General features: G+C 46.7%; 1 protein-coding gene across 15 annotated transcripts in view; it reads right to left on the bottom strand.

The window, feature by feature from the left end:
- FBRSL1 (fibrosin like 1) overlaps nt 1-21,809 on the bottom strand; it is a 507,802-nt gene that overhangs the window by 83,206 nt on the left and 402,787 nt on the right. For 11 of the 15 annotated variants that reach the window (XM_039560807.1, XM_039560809.1, XM_039560806.1 and 8 more), the window contains one exon: nt 11,888-11,941. The exons of the other annotated variants lie outside the window; for them this stretch is intronic. In XM_039560807.1, the coding sequence (XP_039416741.1) occupies nt 11,888-11,941 (54 nt within the window). The remainder of the gene's footprint in view (nt 1-11,887; nt 11,942-21,809) is intronic. 15 annotated transcript variants of the gene reach the window in all.

Here is a 21,809-nt window from a genome sequence, read left to right as displayed (position 1 = left end):
TGGAGAAGCAATACCTGTGTAGTCACCATCCTGCAGACAGAATTCTGCATTTTATTTACACAGCTCATATCTACAACACACCATAAGCAGAGCCTCCCAGGCATTTACAGGGCTAGAAAATTAAACTGCAGTTTGGTCAGAAATACTAAAAAACCCTTGGTAGTTTCATGGAGCCAAGAGCCTCTGAGAGAGGCTGAACCAGCAATTCCTTCCTGAGCTTCCACTGGAAAAAGATTAGAAGAACATTACATATAACATACCCATATGCTTTGTTTTGCTTGCTTTTTGTTTTGCCTTTTAAGAAACTTCCCCTCTGGAATATTAAAAGTAACAAATTTTAAATTTTTTTTAACAAACACTAACCTCAGATCATTAGCCAACCTGGCAACAGACCAGAGAAAATTTATAGCCGACGTGCAACATCAGCTTTCATCCAGAAATGCTAATTTCAGTAAAATGAATAGTGTGTGGGCTTTTCATACTGCTTTGCATTTGGCTCCTCACAGCCCTGTTTAAAGCCTGGGAACCGGCCATATAGTTAAACTGCACAGATGTTCAACAATCTGTACTTGTGTTAATTACCCTAATGTGAGCAGAAACTCAACAGATCCCTGCTAATGAAGGAGAAAGTTTTCCAGTGTGACTACCGTATGTTTCATTGTCACTGTATTACCAAGCTTCTCCCCCTCCTTCCCCTGCCCCCCCCAGCTCCCATTCTCTCCAGCTCCTTTGCATTCACATCACCCTCCTACCTCAGCATGCATGAATTGGACCAACTAATGACTGTGTATTCGCAACATGGCAGACACCATTAGGCTGATCGGAGGTGCGGCTGCTGAATTTTAACAGGCAATTTTAAACAAGGTAAGAAAAACAGATTCATCACGCTCTTGATTCTCTCATCCCCACCCATCTGCCATTCTTCTGCCCTTGCCACAGCTCAAAAACACTCGCGAAGTGCAAATACGCTTCCCCCTCCATAAGACATGGTGGTGTAAAAAGCAATGCAAATAGATGTTGCTGGGCAATTACTGGGGATGGGAGCCCAGAGCCGGGTGCATCCGGGAGGAGAGGCTAACGAGGCGGCTCAGGAGGAGGAAGGCTGGGAGCGTGGGCTGGGGAGGGAGCAGCGCGCTCCGCCTCGCCTCGGCGGGTACACGGCGGCGGAACGGCTGCAGCTGAGCCTGGCAGTTGCTCCCCTATCGAGGGGTGAGAGCTGCTGGATTTCATTGCAGGAGCCACAGGAGCAGCAGGGAGCATGTTCAGCTGCACACAGGAGGTAAGACAGGGTTCTAAAGGGCACGATGGGAAGGGTAAGGCAACGCTCAAGTGATCAGTGCTGCCAGTAGCAATGAGCCAATACTGCTGTGCAACTTAACCCAGCATTAAAACATACTCGACCTCCGAAGAACTGCCTTTCCCACTGAGGATCTCACTTTCTCTTCCAGTGTCTGTCTGCTCCGCTCCCTGCTGCCAATCATCACCTCCAGCCACTTCTCTCAAAGCAATCTGCTCAGCAAGCAGCAGGCAAAGGGGGACGCAGAAGGGCAACTGACTTGCCCCAGTAAGCCCCAGGTGACCTCTGAATGATATCAGCCCTGGCCTGAGCCAGAGTTCACATCTCCCAGGTGCCACCACTTCACAGTCAGGCCAGTCTGCACCAGCAAATTGTATTACAATGGCCCTCATGGGAACAAATGTACTCGCCGTGCTTGACTTGACTGGCAGACTCCCACCACAGACGAAGAGGGGGAGGCAGTCAACTTTGCTCATTTATTAGATCCACCCTGCTAGGTCAGCCTCTTTGTTGTTCACAGAGCCAACAACTGCAAACTCGGAGATGGGGCAGCAGCTGCCCATCCAGGAAGCTCAGCATGTTTCACCCACACTGTTCCAGCCCTCTGCTCAGAAATGGGCACTCGCTGCCAGCTCTCCACCCGACAAAGCTCAAGCTCCGTCTCTCAAAAACCTTGTTCTTCATGAACTGAGGAGAGATGGAGGAGAAACGTCACACAAAAAGGTGGGGAGGGATCCAGTATAACCCAGAAAGAGTTGAAAATTATTTAGAGAGCACTTGGCTCTTTTCTCCTACCTCTTCATCATTAGCACTGGAAGCAACACAGCTGTCTAATGGCAACTTCAGACACCCATGGGCCAGCAAAGCGACATTTTCCACACTTAAATAACACTGAGCTGATTTAATTACTGCACTTAATAGTAACAAAAGATGTCTCAATTTAATCTTCAAATGGCCCTCCAAGATCAAAACACAGCTGGCTGGATAACAAGATGGCCTAGGCCAGCAAACAAGTAGGTCCAATTTGTTCAAGAGCCGCATCCACTCCTCGGTATGAAAGGCCAAGGAACACTTGTGCGTCGAACAAATCAAAGGAAGCAGTGCTCCTATCGCCCCCTCCCTCCCCACCCGACTTTTGTTACAGAGAGGAAAAATAAAAAGGCAGCTGATTCATGGGTAAAGAAATGCAACACGATAAAAGAACAAATGATGATGTTTGGGAGAGAAAGAAAAGAAGAACGAACCAAGATTTAACAGGTTTTGCTTTTATAATCCTTTAAGATGATTAGGAATGAATGAATCAGATTAAAATCACATGGAGGCAAAGGAAGGTGTCTTCTGTTTTTCTTTCCATACTGGACAGAAGGAGATGGCTCATTAAGGAAAGCCCTCAAGACACAGCTACAGTGAGGAAAAACCAAGCTTCATTTTTGGACAAGAAAAGTTGGGAAAAATTAACCATTTACTTCTAATGATCTCTAATTGTCCATACTGGGCTGTGATTGTTACTTTTTGCAAACTATTCTAAGAAATGCCCCTCTCTTGAGCAGCTTTCAACGCATACTCCTGCTAACACAGTGGCCAGGCCTCTCCAGGCACCTTCAAGAAATTTTCAAGCTTTTGCATGTTCCATTGCAGCTAAACATGGGAAAGTTACAGCCAGTCTTTCAGCCACTGCCATACTTCTGCAGTCACGAGTGGCAGGGAAGCCAAAATAAGCTTTTGTGATGGATCTGGGATGTAGCTTTCCAACTCCTTCTTCTAACTACTTATAGTAACATGAGTGACACACACCTCACATTTTTGACCTGATTTCTACTAACATTAATTAAAACCAAGTTTGCCATGAACCAGGTTGTTGAGCTTGTGGGGTTACTCTGGATGAACAACAACAGTCGGTGGGATATTGTTGCTGAAAGCTCAGCAAGTTTTTTCCAGTAATTTTTCCTTAACCTTTTCTTTTGATGGAGAACTAGGATGAGGTAACTAAAGTGTGCCAACCTTCTTGGAGCCCTGGATCATGTTTCTGGGGAATATGGTTTCTTTGGGTTTTGTTTTTCATTAAATGTAGAGCTTATTCCATCAACAGCAGTTCTTAAGCAACAGATGATGTCATTGGCCACTGTACCATGAATGGGGAAGACTGAGGACATGGGGTAATTCACTCCCACTCTGGTAACTCCCCCCTCCTCTCCCTGGACAGTGATGTGACAGAGGAAGATAATGTTGTCCACGTTCACAACAACCAGAGCCAGACAAATCAGTGGTTTGCCAAATACCCTGGGAGGGATGAGACATCTGACCAGAATCACTGAAGTGGGAGGGGCTGAGAGAGGTCCCGTGGCTCTGTCTCCTCCTCAACAGGGCTAAATTCTATGTTCAAGTGGGTTTCAAAGGGCCCTGGTTATCTGAGTCTGCATGCAAATTTCAGACTAATTCCCTCATTGTTTGTTTAAGTACCTTTCTTTCCCAGTGACCTTGACCCTGGATAGACCTGTATTTTCAAAACCCCATTATTTTGCAATAAACTGCTGAAGAAATACTCATTGCTTCAATTTACAACCTCTCTACTAATCTGTGTTCAAGCTCAGGGACCGAACCCTTCGTACTTCAAACTAGCTGGGTTCAGACATCTGAATGGCAAGTACAAATAACATTTTTCATCTCTCTGCCCAATTGGTTTCATTTAAGCACGACTGAACCTCATCTTAAAGCCACTTTCCCAATCAGTTTAAGTTCTAGATCAGTAACAAGAGATCTCGAGGAGGCACTCGCTGCTGAAGCTCGAGCAAGTGCATGTTTCCAGTTTGCATGTTTGTTTAAGTAAGTGACAAAGATGGAGGGACCAAAAGCAATTCCCTTAACTAGAATTCACAAGTGCAACCAAGTAGAAAATCTCCCGCCTGCCTGTGAGGAGGGAGTCAGACTTTCTCAAAAGCTGAAAGACAGCTCTGCTCAATGCCCGGCAGTGCGTACAAAGCGCCAAGTGTGGAATCCTGACCCCGCTGAAGTCAGCGGCAAAATTCCCATAGATTTCCTCAGGGCCAGGATGTTCAGACCTGTTCAGACAATTCATAAACTACCATTTCAAGGGCACACCTTTGCATGAGATTCCCAAGGGCCTTTTGAGTTTTGACTTAAATGCCTGGATTATTGTTACAATTCCAGTTATGGGTTCTTTGTTCGCAGGGAGTTAAGCAATACAAAGAACACAGGGAGAGAACAATGAAGGTATTACCATGCATGATTTGTCTTTAAAAAAATTCTTTTTCTTTTCATGAAGTTATAGATCCAATTTCAGTCTTTATTATCACTTTGCCATGTGAGAAAGTAGTTCTTAATTTTAATAAAGCAAGGGAGCTTCATATTTCAACAAGAGCTCAAATGCTTCCTGCAATACAGGAGGTGGAAAGCTCTTTCGCTAACAGTTACCGCAGGCCAGATTCAGGGAGGGAAAGGGAAATAATCTGCCCACACCAAGTAAATAAACCCTGTCTAGGATATACCTAACAGTGGGCAGGAGCCCAAAGACATCTTGTCCAATGAGATCATTTCTGCCCCCTCCATTTTAAGGGAAATTAAGAGCTTGCTCTGCCAAGCACATATTAACATTTCACTTATCGCTAAACTCAGGGTCCAAGCAAGTACATATGCTACTGCAGTCTGTGGTGCACGACTGGACTGATAAAAATCTTTCCACCATGTTAACCCATCTGGAGAAAGAACCGTATATGAAGCTTTCACTAAGATTACTAGATAATTATCTTCCTCAAATCTACTTTGCCCTTAAAAAGGAGTCTGCGGTATATCTAAGGAGGTTCTCATCAAAACGTCATTGTATTCTATTTTATGTGAAGAATGACAAGTTTAACCCAATCCACAAAAGTAAGTGCCCCAATTCATACAGGCTTGTGTAGTTTACCTCTGAAAAAATGCTACTAGTGGCCCACCATCCCAGTGCATGCTACTATAGCAATTTTAAGTCAGAAATCCTAGCTGGGTTTGGCCAGCCAAACCTTCAGAGCTACTCCAGTTTGAAATGTACTATGGAAATTTCTTTTCCCCCAGACATGACCAATAGCCCTATTATTTTACAGCCTTTCCCATCAGACCCTGTTTACATTAGTGCTGCAGCCATAATACCAAAATCCATCTTTAAATATGGTCCTCACTGGTAAAAAGTAAACATAGTTTTGCAAAATTGTGTTTTAATATTGTTCCATCTCTGTTCTGGCAGAGGAAATGAAGCCAGTTGTAACCTCAGTACCATGAATTTGGTTTAAACACAGTCTATGGTGGAAGTGAAATAAAAATTTGATGCAACATAAATTAGATGATCTGTGACCCAACTTGGGCTGTGACCAAAAGACCTGACTTGGGCTGCAGCTGCACGCTCATCCAAACAAACAGGACTGTGGACAGTGCCAATACTCTCATTTTCCACTTGAAAACCTCGAGATGCACAGCCAGGTGAGGTGTCTTGCCCATCAAGGGCACGCTGGAGAGAAGCACACAGCACGGGTGGGTCACCTGGCCACTGGGACATGCCACCTGGGTGCTTTACATACTGCATGAGTACAGAAGGGCAATATGTTATTTGTTGCATGTGTTATACATTGTTATTAATTCCACACTCTGAATCTCAGTGCAAGGGCAAAAAAAAAATAACCCTAAAAATCTGAGAGTCATGTATGGAACACATTGCTACTGAGAGAGGACTAATAAGAAAGTCAGTAAGACACCTCCTAACAAACGTCAAGCTAGAGCGAGAAATGGAGAAAACAAAGCAGTAGCAGCAATGAGCATTTTTATCTCTTTCAATTCTCTTGCATACAACTCCCAGCAAAGGGATTTAGCTGTGATAAAAAGGGCTCCAGGATACCGAAGCAAGATACGGGTTTACGATTATTTTCAGGTAGCTGAGTACGAAATCCCTGCCCCTTTTTCTCCTGGGGTCATTCATCTTCCCTAGGTGATGGAGAGCCACTCTCCCAGCGGGTGGTCCTGCTCTCACAGACCTTAATCCTTAATTGCCACAAATCATTTCCAACCTTGATGCTCAGGCTGCTGCTACCCCGTCTCCCTTTCCAGCCCTTTCTCCTCACAGTGACTGCAGCCCAGGATCCTCTCACGTTACTAAATCCATCTCTGGGTGCAGCACCCAGGAAAAGCAAAGTGCCTGCTCCAGACACTGCTGGCTGTGGCCAGTGCTGTGAGTTGACCTTACACAAGAAAAAATTCAGCTCTGCGTCTCTGTGCACGTGTGCACTCACACATGCCTTCTATTTTATTTTATTTTTTTGTTCAACTGGAATTAATCAGGAATGATAAAGAGTTTGTTTCCTGAAAGCAGCAGTGGCGGGATGAAATATGCCTCTTAAGCTTATCAGCTTCAGTGCCACTGAAGAGAAAGCTGGCTTCTAAGCCCAGGGATAATGGGCTGTCCTTTCAGGAAGGTATCAGAGGTCTCAGGAGAGGGAGACAGCACAATGGTGTGACCTTCAGCTAATAAAGCCCACCATAGAGTCCAAAGAAGCTTGGGGAATATTGACAAAAGTTCATATTTACAACAGCCTGGACCCTTTCCAGATACCATTACCAGTCTAGAGAGCTGCAGCCTCTCCACGTACACTCACACAGGCTTTTATTCTGCCTCCTCCTTTCTTTCTTTGTTCCCATGCTGGCAAAAAAAAAAAATTAGTCAGAAAACAGCAATTCTTCTGCTAACAAGGCTCTACCAGCATCTTTCTTAAAGAAGAGTTATTTAAAATTTCAATTTCAACCTCAGCCCTATCCTCTACTTGAAGGAGACTCAAGGCCTCTTGCAAGGATTCTTGGTGCGTCATCGTGCTCATCAGGAAGAAAGCATATGTGTTTTTGTGGAAAATCTGCTGGTTTATTTATAATTCTTTAAACAAAAAGGCAGCCAACATATTGTAAAATGAGAATGTTGTTGGGTTTTTCTTCAAATAGGCACTGGCAATCAGTGCAGCCCGTCAGAAATACACACCCAAAGCATTTTCAGGCAGAAACCGATCCCCCCCCAGTCTGCGTTGTGGTTGGCAAAATGACGTTTAGCCCATAACTAGAGTGGCACAGGCATGACTGGAATACAAATAACAATAATATTTTAAAAATTGTTCATACAGTGAAAAAAGCCAATTTCAAAACATTAAAACTGTTTGAAGCTGGAGTTTCATTTTTCTGCGTCCTAAAATAGTTCCAAAACAAATATATAAAAATAAAGGTTTGGAGGAAATCTGTTTTCAAGGGTAATTTCACTGAAATCAATATTAAATCTCAAAACATTTAATGGAAATAATATCTTCAGTGACAGAACAATTTTGACCGCACTTTCCAGTCCAGCTATGCCATTTCTATTTATCTGCTTCATCATTCATCCTTGCCATTCTGAAACTAATCCTTTTTGGGGCTCAAAAGGGATCCAAAACCTGGAATAGGTTAGAACTTATCCCAATGACATCTTCTAAAAGATGCCTCTGTATCATGGTGGTCTCGTTTACCATGCCAGCATTTGACAGGCAGGAAGAAGGCTGAACAAACCTCTATGAAGACCACATATTTCTCACTTTTTCAGCTTTTCTTTCCAGTGAAGAACACGCTTCCATCAAGTGCTACAGTTACATCAGCTACACAGGCTAACAAGCAGTTTTCCAATTTCCTAGAGTTTTGGCCCAAGCAGGCATTTTATCCTTTCTCCTTAATCCCATCCAGCCACATTTGCTATCAGGAGAGTTCAGGTGATTGATTGCAGCCTGTCTGAATCCAAAGTAGTCAAATTAGCTATTAATGTTGTGCTTAATGTGCTCACACAAACAAGGTCATTGGTTGCATCGAGACTAATAGAAGATGACACACACTGGGACTGCACAGCCCAGGGGACAGCAAACAGGATGAAAAAGTCTTCGGTTTATGGCCACTACTTCAAAATCAAGCCTGATGCTACAGACATCCTCTCCGTGCTCAGCAGCCTGGCTGGGATCCACTCACAGCACAAACCCAGGGGAGGAACACTCGGTCCTCCATCCCCTCAAACAGAGGTGTTACTGGCTCAACTGCAGCCACATTTTGATCCCTGTCAAGATTAACCATCCTTCGTCCTTGCCCCCAAACATTGCTCTAAATTACATTCATCCTCCCTCCTGAGGTGAGCTAACAAAACCAGTCAGCAGCAGCGCTGAGCTCAGGAAGTGGTGAAACATACCCGACGAAAAATATAAAGAGTTAATAGTGCCATCAAAAAGAGGAAGCCAAGTTCACCTTGGAAAAATACCAACTAACCCATCTGTGGGGAAATACTCCGCAGGACAAGTCAGAAAAGTGAAAAGTATTGGGTTCCTCCAGCAGGAACTTGGAGCTCTGCTTGGAATGCTGGAGCCCAGTAGGGCAAAACACCCATTACCAGCCCACCTGAGGGCATGGGGACATAGAGAAGACTGCTCAAGCAAAGTAAAACACCATTTTCTATGAATAAGAGAAGGTGCTACACATGATAACAAGAAACACTTGGAATCAGTTTCAATTTCTCTACACACTATTTCAAGGATGAGAGGTGACATCTCCTGGCTGCCACCAGGGCCCTTGCTAAGGGCTTTTCATTGCCTAAACCTTTACACCAGCACTCTTTTATTAACAATAACAGTGAGCTCCTATTGAGAAGCTCCAGAAACAACTGTGTCTGGTAGTAATTTAATACCTGTTTTCCATGGCAGAACCCCCTGGCTCTCAGGAAACCATGGGATATTAAGTGTATCCCAGAGAAACAAGCAGATCCAGGACACGTCTTCTGCTGCAGTGGATGGGCAACTGCTCTGAACCGCTGCCCTCTCTACTTCCAAACCGCAAACACTCAGAAAAAGCCTTGCTTTTAGGGTACAATTTTAATCATGAATATTGGAGTTATAAGGCTGAAAAAGCAAGCTCCATTCCGAGAGGGTATAATAATCCCACCAGTGGCTGTTCCCAGCACTCTGTCCTGCACCCTACCTCAGAGCACAAAAATGGGAAGCATAAATAGACTGCTTGTGATGTTACATGATATGGCACAAGGCTTTGTCTTTCTTGAGTGAAGAGGTGAAAAAAAAAAAACAAACCAATGAAAAATCAGGGCTTGAAACTACAAAGAATTAAGACTCAATATCAGCCAAGCTGGCGACTGGATCTCAGGGACCTGTTTCCCTCTGAATGTCTCCTTGCTGCTGTGACGTGCTCACACTGAAAATTTTCCCCTGAGCAACTGCCTGACTAAAATAAAGCACACCCTTACCATAAAGCCCTTTGTTAAAACATCTTTGCCATAAAGCTGCAAAACCTTGGCTCCCAAGTACATTAAATCCTTATAAACCTGCCTTCATTTTAACCGCGCAGTATTTCAAAACACAAAGAGCTTCTTTGGAGAGATAGCACTTTAATGAGGAGAGGGGTAAAATATATAAACCAAACCTCATTATAACATAATTTCCAGGAGACAAGCATGCTGTTATAAAAGGAATCCATGGCAATAGCATTTCACATAGCTTGAAGATTTAATACTTTTAAAAAGCCACTGCTACTTTCAGCCTTTGGTGGTGTTTTGTTTTGAACGTAACAGAAACAACCAAAATTATGGGTCCACTGTCAGCTATGTATTTTATATTCCGTAAATTGTTGCAAATGGTGGATTCAACGCTAAGGCATGCTCACAAAATGTAATGGAGTCAGTAAGAGACTGACTACAAGTTACTGTGTATACTTTTTCCTTTAAACCTCTGCATTCTTAAAGGTTGTTGCTTTAAACATGACGATGCAGCATGGACATGGTAAATTACCCAAACCAGATCCAATTCATACTGGAGTGAAAGTACTTATAATGATACATTTTGTTCATGTGTTAACAGTGAAGCCAAAGAAACCTATCAAAAACCACACTACAAGAAAAATCTGGAGTATTAAGAGACAAATGAAAGTAATGGATATAACGCCGTTCAATACCACCTGTCAGATAAATCAGGGTAACTGGCACATCAAAGGGACTGCAATTAGTTTCCAAAAATGAGAATACTCCTTTTTCTTTAAATCTGAAACTTGATTGCTTTCTACAAAATGACAAGTGGATCAGCCTCCCCCAGCCAATGAGAAAAACGTTACTGGAAAAAACTGTTCTCCCTAAGAACAAATTATCTATCAAAGGAGCATCTTGAATTACACTGGTCTACAAGACTTTTATACTTAATCTAATAAGAATTGCCATTATTGATTACAGTTCTTCCACATTAGTCTTCCAGTTGTAACGTCTGAAATGAAAGCTTAGCAATGATTAAGTATTTACTACAATCAGTAGAGAAAAATAGTGAAAAAAAAGGTGACCATAAAGGCCACCAAAGAAACAACGTACCTTTTTTTCTGGAGAGAAGGGAAATAAAACAAGCAAAAACCCCAACCCACCCCACCCCCAAATAACCCCACCCCAAACCCAACAACAGCAAGGGGAGATGCACTTCATGGTAGCTTTGACTTAGAGCACATGTAACACTGATTGATGGATACTGAAAGCAGGAACACCAGTGGAAAACTAAACCCAACCAAGCACCAAAATTGGGACAGGTTATCTGTGTTTCTCGGTCCTACTTTAGAAAATTATGCAAGAAGGGTCAGAATTTCAGGAAATGATCATTCTAGCTACTGTCACAGATTTGGGTCAACAGCAGGGTAAAAGTTGACCTGTAATTGATGCCTATAACCTGGTTAGGATAAGCATTTCCTCTTATCTCTTTGCTGCAGCTTATAACAAATGATATTCTGGACTGAAGGGTGCTTGTGCTCCCTGATTACCAGAAGGTTCAACACTTACTACATGGCTACAGCGATGGAGTGGCACTTCTGACTGCAGTTCTCACACAGGGTATCTGAAGAGAACACAACACACCAACCCTTTTCCTAAATGCAGCATCCATGGCTTTGCCTTTAATGTTCTGTTTCTGAGGTACTTTTTATAATTTTCATTTTTACTGATGTGACTCATTTACAGGTTTAGAGCAAAATGGTAACAGATTCCTCCTTCACCGTCACCACTCTCTTGTAAGTCACAAGAGACATTTCCAGCTCTTACCAACTTTAGCATGGGAGAAGACAGCAGGCTGGACAAGTCTGAGGCAGCATGTCAGCACACAAATTATCACAGGATGTCTGGTGTTAAGGTAACCCAGCCTAGCACGTGCCTTCCCTTAGCTCAACTTTAATATTTTTCTGCTTGGCTGAGCAACTAAACCTCGAGGAAGAAGACAGCTGCAAGCAAGTGTACATGCTACTTCTGTTTCACAATCTTCCCACTTCCTCCATTAATAGCTGAGGGTTTGGGGTGCTAGAAAAAAGAAGCCTTATCACAAAAGTGCAATGAGACCCTGAGCTAACAGGTTAGCTGACATGGAACTGTTAACAGTGAATTGGCTTAGAGACAGCGGGGGAAAAAAAAAATGGGGGGAAAAAAAAGGGAGACAGAGTGAGAGAGACAGAGACAGCAACCAATTCAGCTGCAAGAAATCAAGCTAAATCAGTCCCAAGTGCCCATGTTGGAGAGACTTGATCTCATACCTTGCTTGTTATCAAGGCACTCCTGATACGAGTCAGCTCCAGTTCCGTTGCGGTCTACAGACAAAACAAAAAGTTTCATTCATATCAAACATAAATATTAGAAACTTCTCAAATGGCAGCCCTGCTGGAGCAACACGTTAGGTGCAAATAGCGCTACTTCTTTTGGAGGCCGCGCTGGTTCGCTGACAGAACCTGTGAGTGCTTACAAACAAGATACAACAGACTGACACCAACCCACTGTGAGAAACTTATTTTAGTCCTGGGCAGGAGGGGCTCCCAGCCCTGCCCATCTGTCTCCACACTGCTGAGGGCAAAGAGGAGGGGATTACAGCTCCAGCTGCTCCAAGTTCCTTAAGCACATGGAAGATGGAATACATGGAGTTAAATCTATCATTGCGCTGCTCTCTGTAGGCCCTATGAAAGCACAGGTTTGAACCAGCAGAACTCAACCTACAGTCTGGAATAGACTTCTCCGTGGCTTGTGGTGCTGTGGTCCCTTTTGGGTTTTGGCTGCTACATCATATTAAAGGCAATTGAAGATACAAGAACATGCTTCCCAAATATTACTTTTCCATGGAAGCAATGTTACTGTAGTTACCACTGGGGTTATCTGATCCAGCAGCAGCAGAGGAGCTGGTGTGTGCCATGAAAATGGGGAGAAGCTGAGATTCTTGCACAGTTGTGTGCTCCACACAGGGAAGAAAACAGACAGCTCCCAAACACAGGTGTGGTCACATATGTGGCCTCACATCCAGCATGGATATCACCTAACAAAGCCCTTCATCTACATTAGAGGTTCAACTAGATCTCATCACCTGTGTGTAAAAAGGGTTTCACCTGCAGGTTAGCAGAATCAGGTTACAATGCGGTTTGGACCTCAAACGCAAACCAAAGAATTTTCCAGCACAGCTTCTGCTCCACAATTCAGTTCAACCACAAAAAATGCCTGGATGGTCCTTGAAAAAAAATATTAAATACCTCGGAAAACCCTGGGTAAACTAATATTCTTTCAGCAGCTTACATGCACCTTACACACTGTGCTACATATGGGGACTAAAGCAACTGAGCCCATGAGGTATTTGCACAACCTCAAAAAGTGAGGTTCTCTACATCACACATCTACGAATGCACATGGTGCTAAAATCACTCCTGTTGTGTAACTACCAAACCATTTGATCAGGTCACCCATGGCACATACTCCTACCACAGCAACCCCAATGGCACTGGAGACAGCTCCTCTACTAGAACAGATCCAGGAGGTGATCACGATTAATGAAGGAGCCACTCCACTAGGCTGAGCTGGGCGGCCAGGCTATCCCACAGCAGTTATTTCAGAGCCACCATCCAAAGAACCAGCACAACAGCAATGTGCTTATTTCTTTCTAAAGATGCTGTTCAGGGCCAGAAGTTTATAAATATTGTTCACAGCAGAAAAAAGACACTAAGGAGAATCCTGCCACCCAGGCGCCTGCAAACAACTGCATTTCTATACCTCCAACAAGCGACTGGTCCCCGACTGTGAGGGCTTGCTGGCACTGCTCCTGTGTGGCAAACACATTCCCACATCAGCTGCCCTTTCATCTTTGCTCAACCATCAACTGGTGATGGCTGCTTGAAGAGGAAGAGATCCAGATCCGAGTTAAAAGGCTTCACATTCAGCAATAGTATTTAATGAACAAAGAAGCAAAAATTGAAGTTGCCCCACTGTTTGTGTTGTGCAAATCGCAGATAATAGATCTCCCTAATCCTAATGAGGCCTTCCTATTAAAATCTTTATTAGCTTTCAGCTCTGCAGATTGCCCAAAGGCTCATCAGTTTCCCTATCTCTCAGTACCAAGATCTGCTTTAACTTTTACAAATAGCTCTAAGATATTTCTCAGCTTATCAGCATTGCCAAGCAGTCTGTCTTATCATTACAATTGCAGATAAAATAAATGAGCTCCCGATGATATGAATAATGGCATTTTCTGTAGGCTGGTTTCCCATTACGTTTTCAACAGATTGTAAACTTAAGCACAAAAGAGAGAAAAAAATAAAAAAGAAGCCAGTGTGTGGTGGGGGGGGGGGGAGAGTGGCTTTTTTTTTTTCCTTCCCATTTACCTTCAGTGCCTTAGAGCACAGGCTGCATTTTTAAGCTCACCTGATGAGAGCTAGTAATTAATTTTGAAAGGGAGCAGAAACACCTCAGCTCTGCTTTCTCTGAAGACCAAAAGCCCAGTTACTTCTGGGATGTTTTTTCAGCTGCATTTGTTGGAGAGAAGCAAGGGCTAAACCATGCTCTGCCTAATGAAGCCATCTTCATTAGTTTGCTCCTTTCCCTCACAGCCTAGGAATACCAGTCAGATTGGGAATTGAAATCATGAAAAGCAACAGAACTGCATTTGAATTAAAAGACTAAGCTACAAAGGTCTCCGACGGCTGCTCCGGGCTGATTAGCACGAGGCGCATGTGGCACCATTGCGGCACAGAGCGAATTTTACAGCGCACGTTCGCGGATAAAGGCAAAGTGTCCGCGGGAGACGGGGGAGCTGAAAGCCTCGCACGTCTCTGCCTTTCCGTGACAGCGAGCAGGGAGGTCATGTTCTGGCAACCATTTTCTGCCTGGTCCCTGCAGCAATCACTACAGGGTTAAACGTTTTTCCGCTCCCCAAATTCCTCGCCCTGTCACTGTATCAAGGTTATCTATTATTGGCAGTGACAGGTGAAAATTAATCTCCTAATTATTTCTTGCTGCGTAATCTGCACTGAAGGAGTAACGTAAAAGGATTACAGTACACCCTCTACGGAAGGCTTTGCTAGAAAGCCAATCATCCAGGGAGATAGAAGGGATGTGGAAAAGGGATATTTATGACAGATTTCCAACCATTTTGAAGGCAGACTACACTATAAGTTTATAACCGACAGCTCTGGAGTAAGGATATTCTTGCAGGTATCTTAACAGCCTACACACTTTTTATTGTTGATTCCTCCAGGAAAAAAAACCCCAAGATTTATATCCATTGTTGTCCCTGATTCTCCTCTGGAATAGCAGTTACTGCAGGAAGAGCATTTATGTACAGATGTTTTTTACCCCCCACAGAAACATTATGGCAAACAATGTACCCAGCCTACTTCAACTCAATATTAAAAATCCTGCAGCTACCTTCCACAGCAATTTAACTGTAACACTTTTTCCACAAGAACATAAGCTAGACTGAGTACTTGCAAAAATAAAAGTATTTAAAAAAACACCTCATTTTGTAAGCAAGCTAGAAATATCTCTGGTAACAACACAAACAGCCACCTTGAAATGCTGCCTTCGTGTAAACTCCAGCTCTCGTCTTACCACCCACGAGAAATAAGGTTTATTTTTACAGTATTAAAGAACACACATTTATCTTTAACCCTTTCCACGCAGCTCTATAAGGTACAAATGGGTGTTCTCAAGAACCTATTTTTCTATATCCATCTCAACAGCACCATTCTAGTTGAAGTTTCCAAGAACAATCAATCACAGATTGTGCTCAAAATTACATGAGCTACCTTGAGAGATGCTGTCATTACCTGCGCCTGTGAGATAGCTAATGCAGGGGTCCCTGTCTGTGAAGCCTGGCAGGTAACAGGACAGGGCAGCAAGGAAAACCACCACCTGCAATCAAGTCCTGACACCACTATCACTCACGCTTATCTTCCATTCCCTTGACGGCGGTGGTGCAGAAACAGTTTCTACGTGGCGCAGCAACGTCACCAATTCCTTTATGCAAACCCTCACTGCTTAAACCCAGCACCAACGCTCCTAATTTTTGGAAAGCCAAGCCCCGACACGAACTTGCACAGCAACACACCGGCCGGCAGCGAGCGGCCAGCCCTGTGGCTGGCGTTTCCACGGAGCAGGATGCCGCAGCTGCGGACAGGTACGCGCCGCTGCCCCGAGCCGGAGCCGCCCCCGCTGCCGGGGCGGCGCTGGGAGCGCACCTGGGCGCAGTGCGCGCCCGCAGCCACGCGGTGGCGCACGCCCCGCTCCGAGCGCGCCGGGCCCGCACCTGGAGCCCCGAAGGCCGCCCGGCTGCGCCCACCTGGGAGCGACCCCACCGCCACCGTCACTGCGCCCCCGACTGCCAGAGCAAGCCACCAAGCTGGAACGCATCTGCAACTCCGGGGACAGAAGCTGGCCGAGCCGTCTGAAACGCTGCTAAAATCACCAGCACTCGAGGTTTTAAATGAGCAGCTCAAATTAAGTGAATTCCCCAGCAGTGACAGAGGTGTTAAGGTTGTTCACCTTCTCCTCTGTTGGTTTTAACACCTCTGGGCCAGGCTGTGGCTCCTGGAGCCTCAGTACTCCCTGGACTCCGAGCATCAACAGTGCTGAAGGGCAGGTGTGTGGAAATGGATTATTTTCCTGTTAAGCAGTTCCTTAAGGCAACTGCTACTAAAAAAGTAAGGCTGTATTTAAGTAACTTTTAACAAATGTTTGCTTCTCCATCTGAAAGACAACTCCTAGGTGATCCTTAGGATATCACAAGGACTCTAAAAATATGTATCCAGCTATCAAGTTTTGCTAAATCCACACATCACCTATGTATGTTTCTATGTATTTCATTTTCACCAGCACGAGGGCAAGGCAATTTGCGTTTACACCGTTAAGGCTAGCGATTTACTCCTCCTCAGGACCTATTTTCAATAGATAAACAGAAATAATTTAACAAAGCCTAGAACAGAACGTAAGCCCTTAATGGTTTACCCTTGGTGTTAAGTAAATGAGGAAATTATTCACTGGCATCTCTCATTCTGTGGATGTTCCAATCTTAGAGTTACCTAATCTCTTACACAGTAGTTATGAGAACAAAAGAAACGTGTATAGAGGCAAAGCACCCACCTACTAACATATCAGTTCTAACAAGCCTGTTTTCCAGTAATATGTTTTCCTGATGGAAATCTGAAGAACGAATTCCTGTCCATAGGCATTTTCCCCAAATGCTCCATCATCAACCTCATTATGCAATACAGAAATTCTCCCAAGGGATATTATGTAATGGCAATCCCTTCTTCCTCCCCCTAAGGAGTATATTTCTCATTACATCCCCTCGTAATTGATCAGTCTAAGAAATCATTTCTGGTAAAACCATATGTTTCTTTACCTAGTTTAGAATTTCCACCTTTATTCAGAAGATACAAAAAGACTTACAGGAGACTCTAAAATTTCCACTTCTGATGCACGATGACAATCTTTGCTCAAACATGCTATTAAGCGAGGAGTAACACATTCTTACACCTGCCTGACCTCAGATCTTGCAAACTCATAAAGTTATTAAAATTAACCAGCCTACATTTCCTATTCTGATGATACAAATAATTTTACTTGACTGAATCTGTAATGGATTTAAGAAGACTGCTTTGTATTCCAATATATCCAGACACCACAAGCCCTAGATATTGTGGCTCATTCAACACAAGGATGCTGGGAGTCAAGGGATTAAAAAAAAAAAAGAAAGAAAGAAAGAAAATATTTAAGGCAGAAAATGACATACACATCTGCGCTTTCCAAAAGTACTGTACAGCACAGACTGTCCAGCTGAAGAATGCAGCCCTTTTCATTGCCACTTCTGTCAACATACCACCACTAAACACCCTACCAGGTTTTAGTTTAAGAAGCAACAGCAGCAAACACTAATATTTATACCCCTTGCTCAAAGTTAACGCTTCAAGATTGCACATTCTTGAAAATCAAAGGAAAGTAAGTATCAGCTACTGCTAAATATCTATAGTTTTGTCACTGGAACTTGAGACATACTCCAATCCCTTTTTTAACTTCCACATACCAGAGCTATGTGTGACACTGCTATTTGATTTAGCCAGCCCAGGCCACAAGGTCCAACAGATGACTGCATGTCCCGATAGAATAACACTGGGATATATTTCGCTCCTTCAGAACAGACTGCCCCTCTCAGATAAACAAGGCTTAAGGTTTCACTCAGAATAACCCACCTTCCAAACAAAATAAAATAAATTTTAAAAAACCCCACTGTGTACTAGTGAAAACTTGGTATCCAGCTAAATAAAATGCTGCCTGCCTTGTCTTATAGCATTAATCTCCACTGGAAAAGAAAACCAGGCATCTCAAACTGGTGCCTTTTGGCTTTAGCACAGGGCAGTTTTAGGGAACTGCGGTCAGCAAAGAAGAAAACTCTTGAAAGAGAGTATTAGGAGTCTGCCACTTGTGGGAAGTTAATGCCGTGTGTATAATTCAAGCAGCTCACCCTTGTAAGTCCGTATGTGGGGAAAATCGGATTTATACATAAACATAAACCTCTGAAGTAAATTCTGATCAGGGATGACCAGAGATTTAACTCTCTAGAAAGAAGAATGTGAAGACTCTACTTTCCTGTAATACCTTGGCAGCCTTTTCCAGTTGAGCAAGGCTTTCTTTCAAGAATTGATAACGAAGTAAATAATTCCAGTTTCTGTGGCACAGGGGAGACCAGTTAAGGATGCTCTCCAAGACCCAAAGCAATCATTCAGAACAGTAACTTACGTAACAAGAAATTATCTTTGTTACAAAATTAGGTTAAAAGGACCTCAGATACTGTAATGTTACAAAAAATCAGGACATGCCTTGAGAAGATTAGCTGGCAAGCAGCCTCCTGAGATAAATGCGCAACTTCAAGAAGATTTTACAAGCCTAAAAACCAGTTTAAATTCCAGAGAGACACACAAGCCTTTGCCATTTAAAAAGATCCTTCTTTCCTTCCCTCTGCCCTCACCTTATTCCCGAGCTCCTTTTCCAAACCATCCTTAGTTAACCAGTGACCTGGAAATCTTACTTCACCTCCCCATCCCCTTTTCAAATTTGTCACTTTAAACACACAAGGTTTAATTTCTTAATTGGATTAAATTTTTCATTCAGGCTAAGCAGAGGGGCCCCGCAGCAGGCGCAGGGAGGGGAGCAGAGCCCGGCAGCCCCGCCCCCCGCGATCCAGCCTGGCCCGCACAACCCGCCCGGCCCGGGAGCGGCGGTGATTTCTCTGGCCAAAAGACACACGGGAAAAAAAAAAATTCCACGACGACCATTTCCAGGCTTGCTATTCCTTGTGAGTAGAGGGGCTGTGGCCGCACCGAAGGGGTTAAATCGCCGGGCACGGATTTTTGAGTTTGTTACCGTTTTCAGCAGCCAGAAATCCCAGACCAACACCGGCCTCATCCGGCAGCCGGCTATAGCGCCAGCCCACCACCAACACCCGACAGAGCCGCGATATTCCGCTTCTGAAGGGGACCAGCGAGGAGCCCACGGAGCTGGGCTGCGGGGCCGCCACGGCCACCCGCGGGTGGGTGGGAGCAGCCGTGTCCGCCGGGTCACCCGCGCTGCCCCGGCTCGGGAGCTGCCGCCCGGGGAAGGCAGAGGTTCAGTGTTTATTATTCATCCTCCCCGTACCCGCGAGGGTGGGAAGGGGGATGCGGTCGCACTAGAGGAATGTGCGAAATGGGGTGGAAAAAAAAAAAAAGGCAGCTGGGGAGCGCATCGCATCCAAGCAGCTCCGCGCTGCTGCGCCTCTTTCTTGTCTTGTGTTTTATTTAAACACACCCAGTTTCTCCCGCAAAAAACCCCTCCATAATTCTGCTCGGAGCGCTCCTCGGTTGGCCGCCGGGAATGGGCAACGAGCGGCTCCCACCCCTCCGCATCCCGACCCCCGCTCGGGAGAACGCGGCGCGAACCACCCCGAGAAGCCACCGGGGCTGGCGGGGGCCGGCGGCACGGTCGGGAAAACCGAACCAACCTCTCTCCGGCTGCACCGAAAACGGCGCAAGAGGAAAAGAAGAAAAAGAGAAACACAGAGACCGCACGCACGGAGCCGCCACCACACCGGCGGGAAGCACGGCGATTTCCTCCCCTCGGCTGACCGCAAAGCCGCCAGCTCCCCGGCTGGAAAACACTTTCCCCGCCGAGGAACAGGGCTCGGGGAGGGGACGAGAAGTCCCCGAGGGTGGAGGGTCCCCGGCCCGGAAGGCGCCCACCCGCCCGCCGCTACTCACCGCGCGGCGCGCAGACCATGGCGAGCCCCGCCGGCCCGCCGGGCCCCCGCGGGATGATCCTCCGGGCGCGGCCGGGCGGGCGCGGCGCGGAGTGGAGCCGCTCGGGGCCCCCCCGCAGCGGCACAACGCGGCTCCCGGCCCGGAGGTGCCCCGGGGGTCCCGCCGGCCCCCGCCTCCTCCTCCCGCCGCGGTCCTCCGCCGCTCGCTCCTTCCCTCCGCTCTTCCTGGGGCTGCAGACACAGCGTCTCCTCGCTTTTTTTCTTCTTTTTATTTTTTCCCCCTTGGGTTTTTTTTTCTCCCCCCGGCCGAACCCGGGGCTCAAAGTTTGCGCCCCCGCGCCCGCTCAGCCCTGGAGCCGCCGTGCAGACGGCGCTACGGGTCCATCACCCGCGGGGCCAAAAAACACACGACGGGGCGAAAAGCCCACAGACGCACCAAAAAAAGGCAAAAAAAAAAAAAAAACCCAGAAAAAAAAAAAAGCGACCCAGGCGGCGACTCCGGCCGGCATCCGAGGAGAGGAGCAGGGGAACGCTCAGCTCCGCAGGCAGCGCCAGCCCGGCCCCATCCAGGGGCTTCCCCCGGCGGCGGGATTCTTTCTTTCTTTTCGTGGTTCACGCCTCGGTAGCCATTATTCCCAAGCATGGACGGGGAGGCACCGCGCCGAGCCCGCTCCGCTCCGCGGCGGCGGTGCCGCTCCCCGGGCGCTCCGCGGCGCGACTGCTCCGCGCGGCCGCCCCGCCCCGCCCCGCGCCCGCCCCGCGCCCGCCCGCGCCGCCGGGCCAATCGGGCCGCGAGACGCGGAGCTCCGCGCCGCTCCCGCTGCGCGCGCCCGCCGCGCCCTGGCCCCGCCCCGCCGCGGGCGCGCGCGCGGGTCCCGCCGTCGGGGCAGCGGGCGCGGGGCGCGCGCAGCGGGAGCGCGCGGGCGGGGGACGCGAGAGGCGTGAGAGGGAGCGCGAGTTGAGTGCGAGTGCCAGCGACAGAGTGTGTGCAGGAGTGCCCGCCCCGTGCCCTGTGATTGTCTGGGCGTGCACGTGTGCACAGGTGCGCAGGGGCTGTGCGGACGCGGCCCACATCCAGGTGCACCGGGTGTGTCTGCATGGCAGGTGTGCGGGAGCCGTGTTTGCAATCTGCGTGTGTGCGTGGTCTCTGTGTGCACAGTCTGTGCCCGTGTGTGTGTGTGCATGGTCTGCAGCTTCGTGCAGGCTGTGCGTGCCGTGTCCGTGTGCACAGCCTGCGTGTGCACGGCCCGTGTGTGTGTATGTGGCCCGCGTGTGCGTGCACACAGCCGCGTCTGGGTGTGTGCTCGGCGTGTGTGGTTTCTGCGTGCACAGTCTGTGCACAGTGCGTGTGTGCGCACGGTCGAAGGGTGGATGAAGCGTGTCAGCGCTCCCTGAACACCCGGGCATGTGCATGCCTGGCGTGTGTGTGTGCGCACGCTCCTCCCCTCCACCAGTCTGTTGATGGGCTGAGTTTGGGCTCCTTTCCCTCTATTTTCCATGTTAGTTGCAGCCTCCTGTGTCCCCGAGATACATTTGGACCCCCAGGGGATTTGGATCCGGGCAGAGGGAGAAGAGAAAAGCAAAGGAAACGTTTAATCGTGATTAACCTTCCCCATTGCAAAACAGTTGTTAGTAGGTATATTTACAATATAATTACTATTGCCGTGATTCATAGGTGCTTTAATAAATGGTTAATCAATGGCCACAGGGCCGACAATCCCCGCTGCCTGACATGCCTGGTTAGCGCCTGCCACAGTAAATCTGATTCATGGGGATGGGGCCAGCCCCTGCCCTCGTCTCCCCGTGCAGGATTGGAGTGTCGCACCCACGAGACTTCAGCACGGTCCCCTCCCCGGTCAGCAGCCTCCGTGCACTCAGCCTGCACCCCGACAGCCCGCTCTGCACCCCAACACCTC

The sequence above is a fragment of the Corvus cornix genome, chromosome 15 (genome assembly GCF_000738735.6).
Source record: "Corvus cornix cornix isolate S_Up_H32 chromosome 15, ASM73873v5, whole genome shotgun sequence".
NCBI classification, from domain to species: domain Eukaryota; kingdom Metazoa; phylum Chordata; class Aves; order Passeriformes; family Corvidae; genus Corvus; species Corvus cornix.
The sequence above is the reverse complement of the archived record's forward strand: the minus strand, read 5'-3'. Positions and strand labels throughout refer to the sequence as shown.